Consider the following 23,134-nt stretch of genomic DNA (forward strand, 5'->3'; position numbering starts at 1 on the left):
GGCTGCCCAGCCCAGCCAAAAAGGCTAGTTTCTGGTTCAGTTAGAGAGCCTACTTCAATGCAACAGGGAAAAGAGCAATGGAGAAAACTACCAAACATCCTGCTATAGTCTCTGCATGCTTATACATCCATTCCTATATTCACATGCATGCAACACACATACACATACCTCCTATATACACAATACTGCTACCAATAACACTGCAGCTTTATAATAGGTATTAAAATTCTAAGTGCAACTGTCCATGGCTATACATAATTTACTATATACAAGATATATAGGATGTAATAAGACTATTGTGGAAAGGGGGCAATGGAAACACTTATTTTGTAATGTGCCTCTAAGTTTGAAATTATTTCAAAACAGAAAGTTGGGGGAAATTTTCTTTGGTAGGCCAAATAAGGTGATCAGGCCTGTAAACCCCAGTACACAAGAAACAGAAAGATTGCTGAGGGTTTAGGGCTACCACAAACTACGAAATGAGATTCTGTCTCAAAACCAGCCACCAAATAAAAAACAAAAACTCTTGTGGGCTCCAAGAATATATTATAGAGATTCAGCTGTGTATTAAAGCTATACTTTGACCGGCCAAGGTTCTGTGGAAAGGCAAGCCATTTATTATGAATATTTGGTGATATCCAGCCTTTAATATTTCAGCTGTCCTCTGCTATGAAATCCTTGCCTGCCTATACCAAATCGCAAACAGTTCAGCTCCCCAGACCTACTGAACTACTAAGTTACTAACTCCCCTGCTGAGCTTAGGAGACACATAGCTTTGTTTCCTGTGCTAATGAAGCTCAGACCATCTCCTCACCTTGAGAATGCCTAGTGGTTCCCCAGAGCAACTGACTGAGAACAAAAGGGGATTTTACACATCAAGGTGAGAGATAAAAGAACATTCCTGAGGAAGCAGAGAACCGAGTGCCCAGGGAAAGAAAGGGCAGGCATTTTCTGTAGAAAGAGACAGAACGGCATGGCGAGAGAGAAGAGAGGAAGACAGAGGTTCTATAGAGGGTGAGCAGATCTCAGGTAGAGTTCTCTGAGTGCCAGGAGTAGAGAGTAGTGGAAATGGAGAATGAAGACATGAAGGACGAAGATGGGGTTGGAAGTGTAGGAGTTAAGGCGTTAGCAGGACTATGAGCTAGGGAACTGGATGGAACTGAAGCTATGGAGGCAGGATCTCATCCCAGAGAAATAAAGTAGACGGATATAGAGCTTGGTATCTAGAGTTGTTCCTGCCTTGAATGCCTGGTGGAGCTATAGCTGAACTGATAGAATTGTCTTAGAGGAATAAAGTTGACAGACATAAGAACATAGTATACGTAGACTTTTTCCCCTCAGACATCCCACGCCGGACGTAGCTAAGCCCCTGGTGTTAGGATTCTGCCACGCTCGGCATGCTCATCAGCATGGTGTAGCGCCCTAAGCCCACCTGTGCCCGCTCACCTGGAACCCTTTAAGAGTTGGCCCCAGAGCCCACCCTCTCTCTCTGTGTCCCCCCTCCCCATCTTTCTCTTTGCACATGCTCCTTCCCCAGGCCTGGTTGTCTTCCTTCTTTCTAACAAAGCTCTGATACGGATACTGGGTTCTGTCATGACTGTGACCTCTCTACACCGGAACCAGTGCTCTGTGTATCATTCTTACATTGGCATCTTTCTCTCTGCTCTCTGCATGTGCGTCTCCCCAGGCCTGGTTCTTCTGCCCGCACCCCTCTTCCTCCTAATAAAGTTCTGATACTGGGTAGTCGTGGCCATGCCTCGTGACCTCTCCACCCAGTAACCAGCCCCATTTATCATTCTTACACCTGGACCATGGGTACGCCATTAAAAAAAAGAATATTTCTTTTGTAATAAATAATACTAAACAGTATGTGTAAACATTTAATTTTGCCATATAGCCTCATAATCTACAATATAATAAATAAAAACAAAACTTCTCAAGAACACTCTGTGATAACTTGACAGGAAACAAGCCTTTGAGCATGTCTTGGAGTTTCTGGATGGGGTTCGCTGTGGTGGGTAGGCCTACCCTACTCCTGTGGGCCAGAAAACGGCCTGCCCTGACTAAGGAGAAGGCAGCTGAGCAGCAGCGTCCAACGCCCTGCTTCCTGACCGCACCAACCATCCTGCTGCCTCACACGGGGCCACCGACACTTGCAGCACTTGGACTACACCGTTCCAACCACGAGCAATGTAAACCCTTCCCTTAGACTGCTGATAAGGTAGTTCGTCAAAGCAATGAGAAAGATAATGACTACTCACACCTTCTACTCCAGTGACATGAATTCCTTTTTCTACAGATTTTATCTATAAGAAAGTTCTTCACTGAGAGTTTCTCTTTTTACTATTTTCTAAGTTTGTGCTTGGCCCATACACACCAACATCTGGAAAACAGTATACTCCAACAACTGATAACAGCTAACTCTACTACTAGTTATGATGTATGACCGTGTGGCTCAAGAAGGGTACACTATCCTTTCTCTACCCTAGAGGCCTCTGTTCTCAGAACTCAAACCTGGGCCACATGTATATCCACATTTTTCACTCTGCAATACCTGTGATCAGTGTGCACAAGTATTTAGTGTTTTAAAGTGGGGGAGAGGAGCTGCCATGAGATGCTATGTGGTCTCTAATGATAAAGAGAAAGCAATTATCTCCAACACCATGTTAAGCACTGGTCTTATAATCTCTACTCTTCCTTCAAACTATGTGGCTCCTATGACATATTCAAATAACACAGTAAAATAATTCTTACTTGTTGTGGAATATTCGCTAAAAATGTGTTCCATTCTTTTATATTATGGAATGTTTGTTTGATGATGCAAAGATGTGTTGCATTCTTTTATTCTGTGAAGCTGTGTTATTGTGCCTGCCTAAAACACCTGACTGGTCTAATAAAGAGCTGGACAGTCAATAGCAAGGCAGGAGAGAGAGAGAGGGGTAGGGCTGCCAGGCAGAGAGAACAAACAGGGAAGAAGAAGGAGAGAGAGAAGAGGAGTGAGAAAAGGAAGAGGAGAGGAGGATGCCAGTGAACAGCCACATAGCCAGCTACAGAACAGAGTAAGAAAGAAAGAAAGAGATATAAAATAAAGAAAGGTAAAAGCCCACAGGCAAAATGTAGATGGAATAATTTAAGTAAACAAACCTGGCTAGAAACAAACCAAGCTAAAGGTCAGGAATTCGTAAGCAAGAATAAGTCTCCATGTATTTATTTGGGAGCTGGGTGGTGGGTCCCCAAAGAACAAAGAGTATTAAAAAAAATAAATAAATAAGGGGAAAAAAAAACCAACTACACTTACTTCCTCAAAGATAAACCTCTTCAAACATTTTTTCTAAGCATATATGTTTTACAATAATTGATTATAACAAAGATTATCTCTTAAATCCCAAACCGATTTAGATAAAAAAACTAAAACCTTAAATGCAGTCTTTAAAGACTTATTTTTACTTTATATGTTCGTGTGTGAGTGCCTGCAGGTATACATGTGTACATGTGTGGCTGGTGTTAAAGGAGTTATAGATGACTGTGAGCTACCAGGTGGGAGCTGTGGATTGAACCTGGGTCCTTTGCAAAAGCAGCAAGTTGTTTTTTCTTTTTTTTTAGTCTTGAGTTTTTTGTTGTTGTTGTTGTTGTTACTTTCAGTGTTTCGAGACAGGCTTTCTCTGTGCAGTTTTGGTGCCTGTTCTGGATCTCGCTCTGTAGACCAGGCTGGCCTCAAACTCACAGAGATCCTCCTGGCTCTGCCTCCCGAGTGCTGGGATTAAAGGCGTGTGCCACTGTCACCTGGCACAGCAGGTGCTTTTAACCTCTGAGCCATCTCTCCAGTCCCTAAATGCAGCATTTAGGTCAGTGATTTTAAAGTCTAAAAACTCACTGATCTAAAAGGAAACTCCCAAATCCCTGAAAAATCTGTCCAAAGTATGTACTGTATGTATGTACTATATGTAAATACTTTGTAAATGTCCTATGCACTAGGCGAACTGAAACCAGATGACACTGTTTCCATCCCTGTCCCTCGCATCCCAATTTTAGGAAATCCTTTACTTCTCGTTTATATTAGAATACAAATTCAGTAAAGCAAAGTGCCTTCAGCAAAGTTCTACAGATGCTAGTGAAGTACACAGCACTCAATGTTTTTACATGAATATAAGGCAGAACGTCTGTCATTAACACTAAGCAGTTAAGTCATTATGTTGTTTTTAATCCTATACTTAACTAGAGATGAACTCTTCCTAACATGTTCCTGCATTCTTGGTACCTAGAAAAAAATGTCTCTCAACAGTGAATTGGTGAATGTCACAACTCAAAACTGTACCACAAAGACAGAATAAACCAATATAATCTGTAATTCTGTGTTCAAAAATATTACTTGGCTCTTAAAATAGTGACAGGGCAATTATGTAGGTAGAAAGTGTTTTCACTTAAAACAGATATAAAGACATGAAAAAACACATGAAACACAGGCATAGTAATCTTCAAAGCTTACTATAGATACATGTTAATTTCAGCACTAAATAACTATTTCTTTTAACAATATATTGGAAATATCTCTTCCTTTCATCATATTTGGACCCTTCTTGTGTTCTTTGGAAAGTTAAGCAATTCCAAGAGGATAGCTAGGACTCCACTGAAAAAGCACTGAAGGAGAAGCAGCTCATGGTGTTAAGTTAGTGGGAGAGCTGCCAATGGATCCTGATGCAGCTTCCGCCCCGAAGGCACAGAGATTACAACTAGTATTTTAAGCACATCCACGTAAGAAAAGACCGCATAGCACAGCCACAGTTGAGACAGGAATGGCAGCCTATGACATGACATGAGCAATAAAGCAAGAACCACAGGAAGAGGGTGACTTCTACACTCTGAGCATGATTGCCTGCCCAGTTCCATGTGTGAAGAATTCAACTAAGGTTAAATCTTCCATATCCTCACTCAGAACTAATTTCCAATTATAGGTGATTGATACACAAAAAGAAAATCCAGAATATTCAACTATAAAACAGTATCTTTGTATTTAGCACAACTGTAACACACATAAAGGCAGGGTTTTAACAAGAAAACTACAGTTCTCCAAAGTCTAATTACAAATGACATCATTAAAATGTTTTAAAGACAGATACAGTGGTCCATGACTGTGTTGTAGAATATTTTAAGATATGCTGTGGAACATTTGTTTAATGATGTAAAGATGTGTTGCATTCTTTTACGTTGCATTTGTATAACTGTGAAGTTGTGCTACTTTGCCTGCCTAGAACAGGCATTGCATTGTATTGATGGGTCTAATAAAGAGCAGAACGGCCAACAGCAAGGCAGGAGAAAGGATAGGTGGGCTTGGCATGCAAAGAGAATAAATAAAGGAGAAATCTGAGAAGAGGAGACCTAGGAGGAGAGATGGAGGAGGACTCCAGAGTCCAGCCACCCAGCTACACAGCAAGCCCCAGAGTAAGAAGTAAAGAAGGGTATACAGGATAAAGATAAAAGCCCAGAGGCAGAAGGTAGATGGGATAATTTAAGTTAGAAAAGATGGCAAGAAACAAGCCAAACTAAGGCTAGGCATCTATAAGTAAGAATTTGGGAGCTGGGTTTCGGGCCTCTCAAAGAGCAAAGAGTAAAGAGTGAAAAACAACCAACAATATGACTGTAATATCAGCACCCGTAAAGACAAGATGTCTGAACGTCACATACATATTTACAGGGGTAAATTTTATTAATTTTTTATGGGGTGTCACATACATAATTACAGGGGGCGGGGCGGGGCGGCCTCAGAGGCGTGCTTAAAGGCAGTATTACAAAATATACAAAGGTGCTCTTTCTGTTCTTCACAGTACATAAAAGAACCCTGCCTCATTTCCAAATGAGACACTATAAAATATATCGCTATATACTATATAACTTACAGAGTATTCTGTACAGATGCAGGGCTATAAATATGCCACATAAATGGCTGTTTGGGAACTTTTATCTACAGAAGGGCTCAATTTGGCATCTCAGCCTGTTCAGATGGTGAAGAGTGTGTTGGGAGAGGATGTAGAGGGCAGGCTTGTGGTACAGTCACACTGCCTCGCTTGAATCAAGCTGAGGCTTGTTTTTTTTATGGGGGTGGGGGGTGATGGCTGAAAAGCTGGGGTAGGAGTAACGGGGGCTCTAAAAGGCACAGTAAAGGTCATCTGGTGTGAATAGGAGCTCACCCTTTACCCAGAGATCACCCACGAACTCTGAGCTTCACCATGATTTTAAGGGTGTCTAGCCACTCCCCATCTCCTCCCTCCGGACAATTCCCTTGGAGCTCTGTAGGTGTGGAAGGGAGGCAGGACAGAGCTGACCTGTGGAAGCTGGGAAGGATCCCAATGAATACATGACGGGGAGGGGAAGTGGATGGATGAATCAGGCCACCCAAAGCCGGCCCAGAAAGTTTCCTTGCACAAAAGAAATGGACCAAACGGGACCCCTCACAGGCAGATGATCCCAGATGAAGCGATGGTGAGAAGACTTGGGACACAGGTCTGTAAAGCCCCATCAGTAACATCGCTACCTGACCAAGAGAGTGCCATTGCTCTGTAGCCACAATGCCTCACAATTTGCTTCTAGAGGAGTCCAGTGAAGAATCGTAAGCGTGCAAACCAATGGGTGAACCCAACATGTCATGAACCCCTAGTCAGGTGTGACCCCCCCCCATCCTAGAAAGCTGAGGATGAGACCACTGTGGCCAACTGCTTGGACTGGCCATACCCATCTAGCCGAAGGCCTGGTGGAGGATGGGCTGTCCTGTGATGTAAACTAGAAAGGCTCACACCTATCCATGGCCTCCAAACAATTACTTCATCTTGTCTGAACTGGCTGGTCTGGGGCAGGGATGCCTAGGAGGAGCTACTGGGTATGGGGGGATAGCAGCTAGCCAGGACAATACAGTGAGAGGGAGGGAGGGAGGAAAAGGAGGAATCTGAGTCAAATGAATGAGACCAAATCATGGGGTGTGCAACAGAGAAGGCCCCACTTACCCTGTGACTTTATATCCATAGTCACATAGGGGAAACTCCCAAGGACCGCCATTACCTCTTCATATTTGTCATCTTCAAGGAAGTGCAGCAGACTATGACGATCTGATTCCTTTAAACTGACCAAATCCTGAATAGTTTTAATTTTGTACTAAAAAAGAAAAAAAAAGAAAGAAAAAACACAATAAAATTTTCATGAAATGAAAACTAGTGGTATGCTGACCAAAAGAAAATCCAGCAACTTCAGAAAAGAGTTAACATTTTGAACATTTCAAAGCAAGACCACAAAAACTAAGGTTGTTTGTTATAAATTCATTACAAGCTTATTTTTTTAAATCAGAAAAAGAGTATAAAAATAAAATATGTTCATATAGAATATTGACTTAAGAACTATTGTCCTAAATTTATTTATTTTCAGTTATAAGCATAAAAAATCTTCCAAGTACAGGTGGCCTCTAAAGGTTTCACTATGCAGTAAGTTAAATGAATTTAAATTAATTAAAATTTAATTTAAGCACTAGATACTTAATTGTTATGTTCACAGAGATTAAATTATGAGGCAGGTAGAATTTCAACTCTAGGATTCTGTTGTTTCAAATTATTACTTAACATTGATGAAATTTATAATGGCAATCTGATTAAAGGACAGAGAACTTGAATACAGATTTCTTATACAGTTACCTTTAATTAATACTACCAAATCCAAAGCCGATCATCTACTCACTTCTTCTACTATATACAAAGGAAACTTTTTTCTTTTGTCTTCTTAAAGCAGGGTCTCACTGTGTGGCCCATGCTGGCCTCATGTCCACTACTTAGACTAGGCCTCAAATTTACCACAGACATCCTGCCTCAGCCTCCCAGTGTACTGGATACATGGCTCATACTACCACACCCAAAAAGTCAAGTTTAAAATCTACCAGGATTATAAATTCAGTTTCTTATATTTTCTAAACTATTTCTAGATATTAAAGTCTAAAAAAGAAATGATCTTTCCTTAATTAGTGTATCCTTCCCCCTCAACATCCCCGACCCCCATAACTAACTGGTATTGAACCCAGGGTCTTGTGCACACCAAGCAAGTATTCTCCACCAATACTACTTCTGAGAATGCTTCATTTTTTTTTATTTAATTTAATTAATTAATTTTTTTTTGGGGGGGGGGGGTTTCGAGACAAGGTTTCTCTGTGTTGCTTTGTGACTTTCCTGGAACTCACTTTGGAGACCAGGCTGGCCTCGAACTCACAGAGATCCGCCTGCCTCTGCCTCCCGAGTGCTGGGATTAAAGGCGTGAGCCACCACCACCCGGCCTGAATGCTTCATTTTTTATTTTTGTTCATACTCAACTATAACAATTGCCCAACCTCTAAGTCAAAAACAAAGTGAAAAGTATATGATGTATTCTTACTTGGTACATACATTTTTGTAATGTAAAAATAAAATATTAATTGTTAAAATTCACTTAACCCAAAATAGTAATTCTATAGTAGTAAAATATTATAAAACCACCTAATTAAGAAGTACTAACAAAAGATAGTGTAAATCTAAGAAATCCACAGTAGCCAAGTCTACAAAACTTTATTCACATGACCTTGTAATGACAAGTTGCTAAACTCTGACTAGAAAACAGTCTACAAACCTTTTTATGGTTGGAGACTCTCCTAAGATTGTCCTCCTCGATGTGAGGGAGCTGCAGAAGGGGAGACTTAAACTGCTGGAGGCCTTGGACAGCCATCTGTGAGAGCTTCATACAGTTTTCTAATGATGCCAAAGTTGGAGCACGAAACTCCCTTTCTTAGAAAGAATAGGAAAAAAACAAACAAAAGGGCTGTACTTTTTACACTTTTATTACAAGGAATAAAATCACACTAACGTTCAACACCTAAACTTCAACATGAGGATATTGATTTTTCCTTTAAAAACTACTGAAAAATGTTAAAATACATAAACTTGATCCAGTATATATTACTCTGCGACAACCATTAATTTAACAAAAGCCTCTGTATCAACTCCAATAACAGTAAAATATCAGGCATGCTCAGTGGTATCATGAAGTGGTGGAGAACACCTGGAATCCCAGTACTTGGGTGGCAATCCCAGCACTCACAAGGCTGAGGCAAGGCCAGCGTAGGCAATGCAGGAAGCTAGATACTACCACAAACACACAAAGGGAAGATAGATACTACCACAAACACACAAAGGGAAGATAGATACTACCACAAACACACAAAGCCCCACGTGTCCTCAGCTGGGCACAGCACAGCAAAGCAGCAGCCTCACTGCTTAAGAAGCTACGGCAGATTTGGCTACAAAGCAAGATCCTATCTCAAAAATAAAAGATAAATAAATATTGTGTGTTTTTTAAATTTATTTTTACTTTTTGAAGACAACAAGGTCTCCCTATGGAAACCAGACTGGCCTCAAACTAGACCCCTGCCTCAGCCTAACAAGCACTAAGGTTACAGGTGTAATCCATGCCTTCTGAAATTCTTTCTGTTTACAAACTCGAACAACAGTAACTAAGTAAGAAGGTATTATCAGTATTTCTAAATTCACTGGAGCATTGCCAAGAACTAAAATCACCCACAACAACAAACTATAAAAAAAAGTCTCCTTTTTTTTTTTTTTTTTTTTTTAGCATTTTAGCATCCCCTTTCCCCTAACAGCCAAAAATTTCTTTTCTTTTCTTTTCTGTCTCTGTCTGCCTCTCTCTCTCTCTCTCTCTCTCTCTCTCTCTCTCTCACACACACACACACACACACACACTTACAAAAATTACACACTATGCCAAAAAAATCACTGTTAAAATAACTCAAAAATATTCAGAGAAAGAAAACATTTAAAACACTAAAAATAAAACAATGAAAAGAATGAGAAAAATCATGAGCAAATCTGTGAAACATGACTGACTCAGTATACAAAATTGTAATTAAATACTCATAAATCTTTAAACTGTGAAGTATACTGACAAATGCTTGCAGGAAAAAGTCCAAATTAATTACATTTCTTCCTCACCTTCACGGCTCCTGGCCATTATTATTAGCTGGCAGATTACATTAACCATTTCTTGAAGCAGAGCAGGACATTTTTTCAGCATGAATTGTTGATCTAGAAGAAAGAAAAAAACAACAACCCTGAAATAACCAATTCTAATATTACAGTGAAAATACCTTTCCCCTTTGAAGGCCAAGGCTAAAACAAAGTGTCCTGGCCCTTAAATATTTCACATCGTCTCAGAATTTTAATGCTTGAAAGACTGTTTCTCCTCAACTTCACTGCAAAAAGTAGATGCCATTACTAATACAAGATGTAGCAACGTTTAACATAATGGTGCAATTATATTAATTAATTATGTAATTATTATAGTCATTCCTTCCTTTCTTTAAAATAGTCTTAATCATGAATTCAGTTCTAATCCTGCTATCTTTGAGAAGGTTCTGTTTGTGCTGTTAAGTTCCTATTAACTGTGGGTCAATGCAAAGACTATGAATAAGAATAAGGTCGACTAAATACAGAAAAGAGGAGGAAGTTAAGGGGTGACTAAGCTTGTAAAAGTGCTTGTGGTGCAAGCCTGACCACCTGAGTCCAATCTCCAGAAACAAACAAACAAACAAACAAACACAATGGGCTGGTAAGATGGCTCTTCAAGTGGTTAAGAGCATCAGCTGCTCTTCCAGAGGACCTGGGTTCAAGTCCTAGCACCAACATGTGACTGACAACAGTTTGTAACTATAGCCTCGGGGGTTTATTTATTTATTTTAAAAGATTTATTATGTATACAGTGTTCTGCCTGCACATCAGAAGAGGGCACTAGATCTTATTATAGATGGTTGTGAGCCACCATGTGGTTGCTGGGAATTGAACTGAGGACCTCTGGAAGAGCAGCCAGTGCTCTTAACCTCTGAGCCATCTCTCCAGCCCCAGCCTCAGGGGATTTAATACCCTCCTCTGGACTCTTCAGGCACTGAACACACATAACACTATTGCAGGCAAAGTTATACATTAAAATACGCATTAAAATAAAAAATAAGTTTAAAAAAATTCTAACAGGCTGGGAATGTAGCTAGATAACAGAGCATATGTATAGCACATGTCAGGTCCTGAGTTCAAATACCAGCAATACAGAAAAATAAATGATATAATATTGTCATCATCATCATCATCATCATCATCATCATCCATTTGGAGGCTAGAGAGATATCTCAGCAGTTAGGAACACTAGCAGCTGCTGTGGATATCACTCTGTATACATAAAATGCTGACTGGCCAGTTGCCAGGCAGGAAGTATAGGTGGGACAAGCAGAGAAGAGAATTCTGGGAATAGGAAGGCTGAGTCAGGAGCCGCCGCCAGCCGCCGCCATGAGTAGCAACATGTAAGATACCAGTAAGCCATGAGCCACGTGGCAAGGAATAGATTTATAGACATGGGTTAATTTAAGATAGAAGAACTAGGTAACAAGAAGCCTGCCACGGCCATAGTTTGTAAGCCATCTAAATCTCTGTGTGTTTACTTGGTTGGGTCTGAGCGGCTGCGGGACTGGCGGGTGAGAGAGATTTGTCCTGACCATAGGCCAGGCAGGACTGGAGAAAACTCCAGCTACAAGCTGCTCTTCCAGATGACTTGAATTCAACTCCCAATACCCACAGTGGCTCACAACAACTTTTAACTGCAGTTCCAGGGAATCCAAAGCCCTCTTCAGGCCTCTGTGGTACCAGGATATTGATGAAGACAGATAAAATTAGCTTTTGAAACGAAATCCATTAGATTTGGTACTCAACCTAAAAAGCAGGCCCCTATAGCCTGAAGGCCAGAGTTCTTTTGTGTGAGAAATGACTAGTAAAAATGAATATGCCTGTATACATGCACAGAACATTAGTAACAAAATTACTAATTTATTTCAAAGTAACTCCAATAACAATGCCTAAAAATATTCCTTCCTTCCATCCTAAGCATCCTTCCTAGCACTAATACCAAGCAGTCTTATTTTCAGGAGTCCTGGATTACATCATTAGCTGAACAGTGATGGGATGGTAAGATTTCATTCAGAAAGAACATTTATGTTTTAGGATGACAAGTTTTTAAGTTTCAACTGAAATACTACAGCTAAAAAGGAGATGACATCCAAATCAATGATCTCTCTGGTAACACTTCCATCTCAACCCATGGCCTGTGTTTTAAAGAATAGGTATTTCAAACACTTATTTAAGTGAAAATCAACTCTACTTCTCTGTAGCTACTACTGAGAAATGGCGGGAATAATGTTGGATTAAGAGGGTCAGATATTTGCTGTAAATCTGCTTTTGTCCCTCTAAAAATTTTTTAAGTTCTTTTCTCAAAAATCACTAGATGGTGATGTACATCTATAATCTCAGTCCACAGGAGGCTGAGGAAGAAGGGTCTTCAGCTTGTGTCCAGCCTGAGCAAGTTCAAGGACAGCCTCAACGACCAAAGCCATTGAGGAAATTCTCTAGCTAACCTGCAATTATTAAACATTTCATAGGGAATATTTGATCTTGAAATAATACATTTCGACATCCGCCAAAGCATCTGATGTAGAGTTCCAAACTATCTGTAAAGTAATGATATACAAATAGATTTTTTAAAGGAATATAAACAACTATTTGAACAAAAAAGAACATCACCTAAACGCTGAATCACTAAGACTACTTATATCTGTTGCTTTGGCCCCATTAAAACCCTTTACATATTAGAGTCACAAATACCTTCTTCCAGGGTCTCAGGAATTTTCATTCTAGCAAGATGAGACAGTAAAAGAACTCTGGCCTTCAGGCTATATGGACAGGTAAGTGGAGGCTCATTCTTCTTTAAATTTATGCTGCCAATTTCTCTAATTAGCTAAGGTAAAGAAAAATAATTATTCAGAAACATATCATGAATCATTCACTTTTGTACTTTATTGCTTATCAAGAAATGTGTAAGATCAGCCTAACCTGTGGTATTAAGATATTATCTGTTGGCCTGCTTGTGGCATCTTTATTATATTGAGGATCAAATTCAGAAGCTCCAGCTAAAACCATGATGAGACCTACGGAAACAAAACAAATATAATGGTAAATAGATATTTACTTACTTATTAATTTCTCCTCCTGAGATAACTCCCTTAACCCTAAAGTTAAGCACTTTTCTAATCACGCACAATGCAATGCTGACAGTCATCTGGCCTCCACTACTGACAAGTAAATTAATATCTCCCACTAAAACAAAAGAAACTACACTTTTTAAAAGTGACAATTTTTACCTATCCCAAGTGAGTATAAGTGCTCATCAAATTAAGGGCACAAAAGGGCACTTAAGGAAAATTAAGATAGTTTAAAATAGAATGTTTCTATACTAAGCATGTGTTCCATAGAAGCCTGCCAGAGAGCATTAGTACTTCATGTGATGTTAGAATGTTGCATGTAAACAAGTGCCCTTCAGTTAAGTAAGGCTGGAAACAAGAAATTACCAAGAGTGAGAGATTCTCTTTATTCCATGACTTCTCAGAATATCAAGTAAACAAAACTTCTGGAACCTTGGAGAGTTTTATGGAAATGCACATAATTCCCTGCCACATGTATTATTATCCTAAAAGCTCTATAAGGACTGACACCACAATCATCAATTTCACCCCAACCATGAATCTTACCTTTCCTTTAACAGAAGGGAATCTGTGCTAACAAACAAGGGCGGGACTACAGACGCTCAAGAGTAGAGAGGACAGTTCTGTAACATCTCCTTGCACTTGAGTTTCTTCAGATGTGCCCAACACACAGCAGGCACCATAAACCTCTGACCTACTACAACCCCACCCCAAATTTTTTTTTTTTTTTTTTTTTTTGGAGACAGTGTCTCATCATGTACCTTTGGCCTGGAACTACATATGTAGACCAGGCTGGGCTGGAACTCACAAAGATCTGCCTGCCCTGGCCTCTCAAGTGCTGGGATTAAAAGCGTGCACCATCACACCAGGCTCAAATATTTTCACGGGGGTAGAGGGAGAATAACTGTTCCAAAGACAGCTGAAGGAAATGTAAATAAATCCTTCAGCTAAAAAATGCTTTGTGACAGAATTATCTGAGACTAAGGAACACTCTCAGAAATCAGTATCCCACGGGCAAAACAAAACACATGAACCATTTTTATAAGGAAGTAAGTTCCTATACTAATATTTCAATTGAATATAAGAGTAATATATATGCACAACAGAAAGTAATACTCATTCTCTTCTATATCCTATATTCACTATACACAGTGAAGGGGTTCACAGACATTTTTGTTCAATTATATTATGTATTTTGACCATACCCATCCCTCTCCTTCCAGCTAGTACTCCTTTTCCCAGTCTTGCTTTAACTTTCATAACATATGTGTTTATGTGTGTGTGTGTATATTTATGATTTTATGTGTACACATAAAAACCTAGGATCTATTTGAGAGAAATAATGTAATGTTTGAGTCTCATTTATTTCACATAATATAATTATCTCCTGTTTAATCAATTTTTCTGAAACTTCCCTACGTTCATTCTTCCTTACAGATGAATTAAAAAAAAAAAAAAAAAAGATGGTTGCTATATATACCACATCTTCCTTATCCACTTATTTGTTGACAGGCACCTAGGCATATTCTGCAGCTTGTCTATTGTACACAATGCCACAGTAAGCACAGATGCAGGTGTCTGACTTGGCTTCCTCTTGGTATATCCCCAGAAGCAGTATAGAAGCTCATCATATGCTCAATCTAGTGAAGAGTTTTGAGGAATCGTGTATGTGGCTAGACTAACTGACATTCTCACTAGAAGCTGCATCCTTGCCGGCTTTCGTTAATCGATTTCTTAGTAACAACAAGTTTGGCTAGAGTAAGATAGAATTCTTCTTCCTTTTGAAACACTGAATCCTTGGCTAGCCTGGAACTCACTATGTAGACCAAGCTGGCATCAGACTTGTGGCAATTCTCTTAGCTCTCCCTTTTGAGTACTGGGATTGCAGATGTATTACACCAGGTTTTTAATACTTTATGCATTCTAGAAATCCATCCTCTCTCAGCTGTTTAGCTACCCAACATTTCCTCCATCTTGTAGGCCATCTTCTTCCTCGTTTAACTGTTGCCTTTGCTATGTCAAAACCTGGTAATTTTATACACTTTCATTAATGACATAAACTAGTCACCTGGGAAGACAGAACCTTAACTGAGGAAATGCCTACGTCAGACTAGCCTGTGGGCATGTCTGTGGGGGCATTTTCTTGATGCTAATAGAGGAGGTACCACTCTTGGGCAGATGTGCCTAGGCTGTATTAAAGGCCATGAATGTGAGGCTGAGGGGGAGCCGGTCAGCAATGGTCCTCCTGGTTTCTGATTCAATCTGACGAACTATAACCTAGAATCTACTATAGAGTTAAGAAACATATAGCAACATATAAATGACTCAGAAAACAATGCAACAAACAGCAGTTACTTAGGTTTACTTACGTTTCATATCCATATTTCGAGTTTTATAAACAAAGTATGTATAAATCTGTGTTGTACGTATTAGAATCTGGTCTCCACTATAGCGTATTGACCGATACCACCATGAGCCCTAAATACAAATAAAATTGAACAAGATATAAAGCATGAAAAATTATAAATATTAAGCTTGAGGCAGCACAATGGTTTGTGTGTGTGTGTGTGTGTGTGTGTGTGTGTGTGTGTGTGTGAATTTTCCAAAAATTTACTAAGAGCAATGAAGTGCTTGAGCTTGTTCCATATTTCAAAAACTTACTAACAAATACTGACACTGCCAGACACCTAAACACCAACACAAATCATCAGGCATGATTAAAATGCTTTAAGTTTTAGGCAGAAACTGTTCAAAAGATAAAACAAGAATAAAACCACTCATTGCTATAAGCAAATAAAGTGGTTTCTACTACAAAATTTGATAAGTCTCGGGGCCATTTTATAGCTGACATATTTTCATTCAGGTTCTCAAGAGATTGGATCTTACACAGCAATCCTATGGAGAGGTCAAGACAGATGTATAATAGGACTTATGGAGCCACAAAAATCCAGGATCAAAAAGAACACATGGCACAAAGAAATGAAAGATGAAATAACTTTTTGGTAGCTCTTCATTATATAGTACTACACAGTTATTTTTTAAAATGAGTGGCTAGGGATTGGGGACATGCCTTAATGGCTAAGACCATGTACTGTTCTTATAGAGAACCTATCTTCTGTTCCCATCACCCACATCAACTAGCTCATAACTATCCAGATCCAGGGAATCCTATACTCTCTCCTGGACTCCTTGGACACCTACTCTCATGTGCACATACCCTACACACACATACATAAAAATAAAAATAGGCTGGGCGTGGTGGTGCCTTTAATCCCAGCAATCAGGAAGCAGGGGTAGTCTGAGGCCAACCTGGACTACCTATCAAGTTCCAGGCCAGCTAGAGTTAGGTAGTAAGACCCTGTTTCAAACAACAACAACAACAACAACAACGTGTTTAAAAACATCACGTTGAATTGATTAAATTCTAAATCAAAATCTTATGGAGCAACTACCCCAAAACAATCAATATAAAGTAGTAGAACTTACCACAACAACAGGAAGGATAACCATAAATGCCAATCCATATACAAGTAAAACCTAGAGTTAAAGAGAAAGTAGTTATGCCTTGGTCTGGTAAATTAAAACATTGTCCAGACTTACAAAGAGGTCCCACTATTAAAAAGCACTCTGTTACTTGATCCTTTATAACGAAGGTACCTTTTGGGGTTTTTTTGTGGATAGTATAGCTGAAGTACAAACAGATCACAGAGCTTGCCCTAGGCACACAGGTTAACAGTGTTACTATAGTCAAACTCTAGAGCTTTTCTGTCTGCTATACAAATCACCTTTTAATTTACATCTATATACTGATGTAATATAGATTAACTGCAAAAGTTTTATAAATTATGTCTTCCTTCCAGTCAAGCATTTTCTATAGTCACATCTTGCGAGTAGTGCTGTGAAATAAATTATAAGGCCTTACAAACTAACTCTAGTGCCTAACTACAAATGTGCCATTAAATTTTTATTTGATAGTAACTACTGAATTTTCGCCTATAGCTTCATCTGAAATCTGTCAGCTATCTTTTCCTTTCCTATTATTCCTACAGTAGCCCTAAGTATGATAGATGCACTTATAAGCAGCAAGTATACAAGATTATCAATTTTAATGTCACAAAATAGGCATTTTCAAAAAACTATAGATTAACTGTGTATATTTTGCTTTTTAAAGTTTAAAAAAGGCTCCTCAGACCAGCAGGATGGCTTAGTAGGTAAAGGTACCTGCCACCAAGACTAACTAGCTGAGTTCCAGTTCTAGGACCCATATGGTAGGAGAGAACCAACTCCAGCAAGTTATCCTCTGACCTCCACACATATGCTGTGACCTGGGCAGCCCCTCCCCCACAACACAGAGGGAGAGAGAGGGGGGGAGGGGAGGGGAGGGGAGGGGAGGGGAGGGGAGGGGAGGAGAAGAGAAGAGAGACAGACTGACAGACACAGAGAGACAACACACACATACACACGAAAGACAGACAGACAGACAGACAGACAGGGAGAGAAAGTAAGAGAGTATACATTTAAAAATAATAAGGAAAGATTAAGTTAAAATAAAACAGCTCCTAGATAATTACTTTCATGAAACCTCAAGTAGAGAATCATCAATTTGTAAACAATGTATTAAGACAATTCCTGATGTTTTAGGGCTGCAGCAACTATCAGAGATAGAAGCCTGTCTGATGTCCCATTGTTTCCTAGTATGGAATAGGTATATTTCAATTGACAAAAAGTAGCTTAGTTTGAGTAAAGGTGAAATGAGTAAGTTAAATTATGAGTTCACCTTAAATAAATTTGGCTACCATAAAATCCAGTAGTTCTCAAACCAAAAATAGGACACTAACCAAAAATACTTTCAAAATAAATTAATTCAAACTTAGAATACATTGCTGCTGGGCGGTGGTGGCGCACGCCTTTAATCCCAGTACTCGGGAGGCAGAAGCAGGCGGATCTCTGTGAGTTCATTCTACAGAGTGAGTTCCAGGTCAGCCAGGAGAAACCTTGTTTCAAAAACAAAAAAACAAAACCAAACCAAAACAAAACTACAACAACCAAACCAAAAACAAAATTAGAATCCATTGTCCTAAACTAGCATGTAATTACAACCAATTCTTTTCTCTTGCTATGTAGCTTTCAAAACACAGTACCAAGTAAGTGCATGTGAGAGTCTCTGTGGTAAAGTTTCATTACATCACACCCTAATACAGTATAGAACAAAAGTATATCAAGAACATCAGAACAGGCCTTATATAAATGCACTCACCAGAATCGAATTTTTCTGGTCAACTATCCAAGCTGGCAAGGCAATTCCAAAACTTGTAGCTGAAATAAAATAAATAACTGTTCTAAAGATTCTGCTTTCAATTTTATTTATCTGTATCTCAAAATTAAGTTTCCTCACCATTTCCCGAAAAAACTTCTTACATTACATAAATTTCCATTATACAAACTTAAAAAATACACCCAGGCTTGTACAACATTTGAGAAACTGAGGCAGGAGGATCAATGGAAGTTCAAGGTCAGCATGGATGAGAATGAGACCTTGTCTTAAAATACATGAATGTATGTATGTTACAGAAGAATGTACATGAAACTTCATAGTTTTCAATGGGGAAACTTTTTACACTTAAGTTTCTTTTCACTAGAAAACTCAAAATACTTTCATGCCTTGAATTCATATAAATGCTTGAAAATATAAGAAATAAGTAATGAAAAATTTTTTGCATGGGCTCATTGTGTGCACACATGTATGCATGAATGTGTACATACAGGTGCCATGCACATGGAGAAAATTATTTTATTATTTTTAAATTGTAAGTATGTGTTTGTATCTTGTTTTTTTTTTTTTAAGATTTATTTATTTATTATGTATACAGTGTTCTGTCTGCATGTGTGCTTGGACACCAGATCTCATTACAGATGGTTGTGAGCAAACCACCATGTGGGTGCTGGGAATTGAACTCAGGACCTCTGGAAGAACAGCCAGTGCTCTTAACCTCTGAGCCATCTCTCCAGCCTGTCTGTATCTGTTAATAGGTATATACACATGAGTACAAGCACCCCCAGAGACCAAGGTTAGATCTCCTTGAAGCTGGAATTATAGGCAGCTTTGAGCTGCTCAACATGGTGCTGGGAACTGAAGCTTTTTGTGTTTTCCCCACCAACATACTTTTATTGGTTATTTGGGAATTTCACATAATGTACCCCAATATCTATCTATCTATCTATCTATCTCTCTCTCTCTCTCTCTCTCTCTCTCTCTCTCTCTCTCTCTCTCTCTCTCTCTCTCTCTCTCACACACACACACACACACACACTTCCTAGTCCTCCTAGGTCTAGCCCCTTCACTCCAGTTACCTACCTCCCTAAAAAAGGAAGAAATTACCAAGTCCAATATATGTTGGGAACCAAAGTCTTTTAAAAAAAAAATTAAGTAAAAAGTAAACAGGGAGGCTGGAAAGGCTGCTCAGTGCTTCCGAGCACTTGCTGTCTTTGGGCTGTGAGCCTAGCCGTTAACAGATAAGCCACCTCTCCTGCCCCAAGGAGCTCATCAGTTAAGAGCATTTGTTGTTCTTGCAAGGAACCTGGGTTCAGTTCCCAGCACCCACAGAGTGGATCACAACCATCCATAACTCCAACTTCAGGGGATCCAATGTCCTCTTCTAACCTTCACATACATAAGCAGCACACTTAAAATAAATCTGAAATAAAAGATATAGGAGTGCTCTTTCAGGATCCAGGTTCAGTTCCCAAGGCCACACGATGGCTCACGATGGCCCCCAAACTCCAGCTCTAGGAGATCTAATCTCTGTGGGCACCAGTCATGTGTATGGTGCACAAACATAAATATAAACAAAAACATATATGTAAAGAAGTTCAATGTATTCATCTAACTTCTTGTGGCTGTAATTTTCATACCCATAAACAAAGAAAAATCAACACTCCTCTTATTCTAGTTAATATTTTCATAATATACAATACTAACAACATTTTTATATTCACCGCACCTTGAGGCCCATCTGGATTTCCAAATTCTTCCCAATTTTTCCGAGACTCTTCATCTGTTAAACTACCACGAAGAAAATAGGTACCAAAATTAGAAAGCCATGCCCAAAAAAGTAAGTATTCAAATGTAAGAACTTCATTAGGCAATCAATATCTTTGTTTTTAGGTTTATTTACTTGTGTGTGTGTGTGTGTGTGTGTGTGTGTGTGTGTGTGTGTGTGTGTGTGTGTGTGTACACAAGAGCACAGGTGCCCACAGAGACTTTGAAAGTCCCTGGAACTGGAGTTACAGGAGGTTGTGAGCTGCCCAAACTGGGTGCTGGAAACTGAGGTCTTGGGTTCTTTGGAAGGCAGAGTGGTAAGCACTCCTAACTGCTCCAATGCCCCACACCCTCGCCACCTGAAGCAAACTCTCTTCTGGAAAGACAGCAACCCCGGCTGGGGAGGAGGCTCACTCGGTAGAGTGCTTGCTCTGCAGGCATGGAAGCCCCCAGCACCCTGTCAGATAAACCTGACAAAGGTACGGCGGCCACCGATAACCCAGCTCTCAGTTGACAAAGACGGGCTGCACCTGGACCAAGCTGCTTATCTACTGATAGACTGAAGTGAGAGAGGCCTTTTCAGTAGATAAGGCGGAGTGACCTAGGGAAACACCAACGCTAACCTCTGCCTCTACATACAGGTACACCCACATGTGTGAACACACATACCACACAGATATACATACCCTTCCCCAGAGGAGGTTAATAACTGAAAGAATCAAAAATACTCTCTCTGAAAAGGTGTGTGCCTGCGCGCGCTCGAGTGAATGCTAATTCCTAGACCTTGACACAAATTCCTGCTTAGCTAATTAAGTCAGATGAAATTCAAAGGCTATTTACTAAGTCTTATAAGAATGTAAGATTTTAAGTGACTTTTATTTATTTCCTAATAGCCTATTTTCTAAAATTTCTCCAATGAGCACATTAATAATTTAAAATGTAGTAGTTAATTCCCAAATGATGGCACTCTGCTCTCAAGAGGTCAACGTCGCCTGTAAAACTTCACTGTTGTGGGAAAAGGCTCTTCTAAGCTGAGTGCCAGGAGAACTAGGCAAACACCTTCTACACAAGAGCTTTCAGGTCAGGCAATATAAAAGTTATGGAATGATTTTCAACACCTAAATAAAATGTAAGTCCTGACCTGGGCAATAGCTCAAAGCAGAGAATTAAAATGGCTTTATTTCAGATCCCAGTATACATCATAAAAAGCACTAGATGAAAATCTCAGTTCCTTCACAAACCTGACAATGCTTTGGAAACAAAAAAATCCTAATAGCCAAACCAATTCTAGGCAGAAAGAACATAGTCAGAAGCATACTATTACCTAACCTAAAACTACACTACAGAGCCACAGTGATAAAGATAGCATTGTACTGATACGAAACAGACATGCAGATCAATGGACTAGAACAGAAAATCAGAGATCAACCCAGAGTTGTGAATGCCTAAGCTTTGCTGAAGGTGTCAAAAACATTCATTAGGGAAAAAAGTCTTCTCAACAAATGGTGCTGGCCAGAGAGGATATACACCTGAAGAATGAAATCAGACCCATATCTCTCACTCTGCAAAAAAACAAAATAAAACCTTGAGATCTTGGAGTTCGAGGACATACTGATCTATATACTGAGTTCCAGGGCAGCTAGGGCTACATAGTGAGACCCTATGTTGGGGCGGTGGGTGGAGGAGGGGATTTATAAATGTAAAATTGTCTGGGTATGTATATGTGAATAATACAGTTGTTTGTTGGTTTTTTGTTTGTTTGTTTTTCTGAGTTGTGAGAAATCAAACCCTAGGGCTTGTGTACACTTGCCAGGTACTGTATTGAGCTCTACCCTCAGCTCACAAGGTTTCTTAACAGTAACAATGTATCTTACCTATGCCTTACATCTAGGTCAACAAGAAAATAATCTGAAAGTTCTAAAAAGATTCTTAAGAAGGTTTGGGAGGCAGAGCAGACAGACAGACAGACAGAAATCTGTAACTCAGGCTGGTGAGATGGCTCAGCAGGGAAAGAGCACTGGCTCCCAACCTACCTCTCCACACATCTGCAGTGACACACGCACACAGTATATAAACAAAATCTACATCTCAACAGATACAGTATCTAACAGCAAAGGAACTAGAAACCATCTATTACAATGAAATTCTGAAAGAATACCAAAAATAAAGCACTTAAAGTAAACATTATACTTGCCCTTAAACAGTTCAATCAGAGACACACACTGTCAAAACAGGAGAAGTAGAACTGGTTTAACAAACGCCTCAAAAGAGAAAATGAAACTCAAACACACCTCTGCTATTCAGGATGCTTAGAAACTCTCAATACAACTCAGTCACTGTGGTGGTTTGAATGAGAATGATCCCTATAGGCTCATGTATCTAAATATTTGTTTCCCAGTTGGTGGAGTGTTTAGGAAAGAGCAGGAGGTGTTCTTGTTGGAGAAGGCCCCATCTTGCTCTCTGTACCTCCACCCTTCAGATGGGATATCAGTTCCAGCAGCATACCTGCCTGCCTGCCTGCCTGCCTCCATGTTCCCTGCCATGATGGTCATGGACTAAACCCCTCAAACTGTAAGCAAGGCCCTAATTTAACGCTTTCTTTTATAATCTGCCTTGGTCCAGGGTCTCTTCACACTAAAATCAGTAACTAAGACATATTTAATTAAACTGGGGAAAATCACTTTTCTAAGTGCCAAGCCTGAGTAACTTATGATTTAATTAAACTACCACTTTAGAGCTGCTGAGTAGGTCCATAAATGTCAGGTTCAAATATACTTGGTTAATATTTAATAAAAGTGTGTAACATTCATTTTACTTACTACTTTCTTTTTTTTGTTTTGTTTTGTTTTGTTTTTGTTTTGTTTTTTCAAGACAGGGTTTCTCTGTGTAGCTTTGTGCCTTTTCCTGGAACTCGCTTTGGAGACCAGGCTGGACTCGAACTCACAGAGATCCGCCTGCCTCTGCCTCCCGAGTGCTGGGATTAAAGGCGTGCGCCACCACCG

General features: G+C 39.6%; 1 protein-coding gene across 2 annotated transcripts in view; it reads right to left on the reverse strand.

Moving 5' to 3' along the window:
* The window catches only part of Sec63 (SEC63 protein translocation regulator), a 78,431-nt gene that overhangs the window by 20,081 nt on the left and 35,216 nt on the right, over positions 1-23,134 (reverse strand). For both annotated transcript variants that reach the window (XM_076552375.1, XM_076552376.1), the window contains exons 5-13: positions 20,095-20,156; positions 18,351-18,409; positions 16,580-16,630; positions 15,463-15,571; positions 12,945-13,039; positions 12,717-12,849; positions 10,008-10,100; positions 8,632-8,786; positions 6,996-7,143 (exon numbers count right to left, since the gene is read on the reverse strand). In XM_076552375.1, the coding sequence (XP_076408490.1) occupies positions 6,996-7,143; positions 8,632-8,786; positions 10,008-10,100; positions 12,717-12,849; positions 12,945-13,039; positions 15,463-15,571; positions 16,580-16,630; positions 18,351-18,409; positions 20,095-20,156 (905 nt within the window). The remainder of the gene's footprint in view (positions 1-6,995; positions 7,144-8,631; positions 8,787-10,007; positions 10,101-12,716; positions 12,850-12,944; positions 13,040-15,462; positions 15,572-16,579; positions 16,631-18,350; positions 18,410-20,094; positions 20,157-23,134) is intronic.

This window comes from Peromyscus maniculatus, chromosome 16 (genome assembly GCF_049852395.1).
Source record: "Peromyscus maniculatus bairdii isolate BWxNUB_F1_BW_parent chromosome 16, HU_Pman_BW_mat_3.1, whole genome shotgun sequence".
In the NCBI taxonomy this organism is placed as follows: Eukaryota; Metazoa; Chordata; class Mammalia; order Rodentia; family Cricetidae; genus Peromyscus; species Peromyscus maniculatus.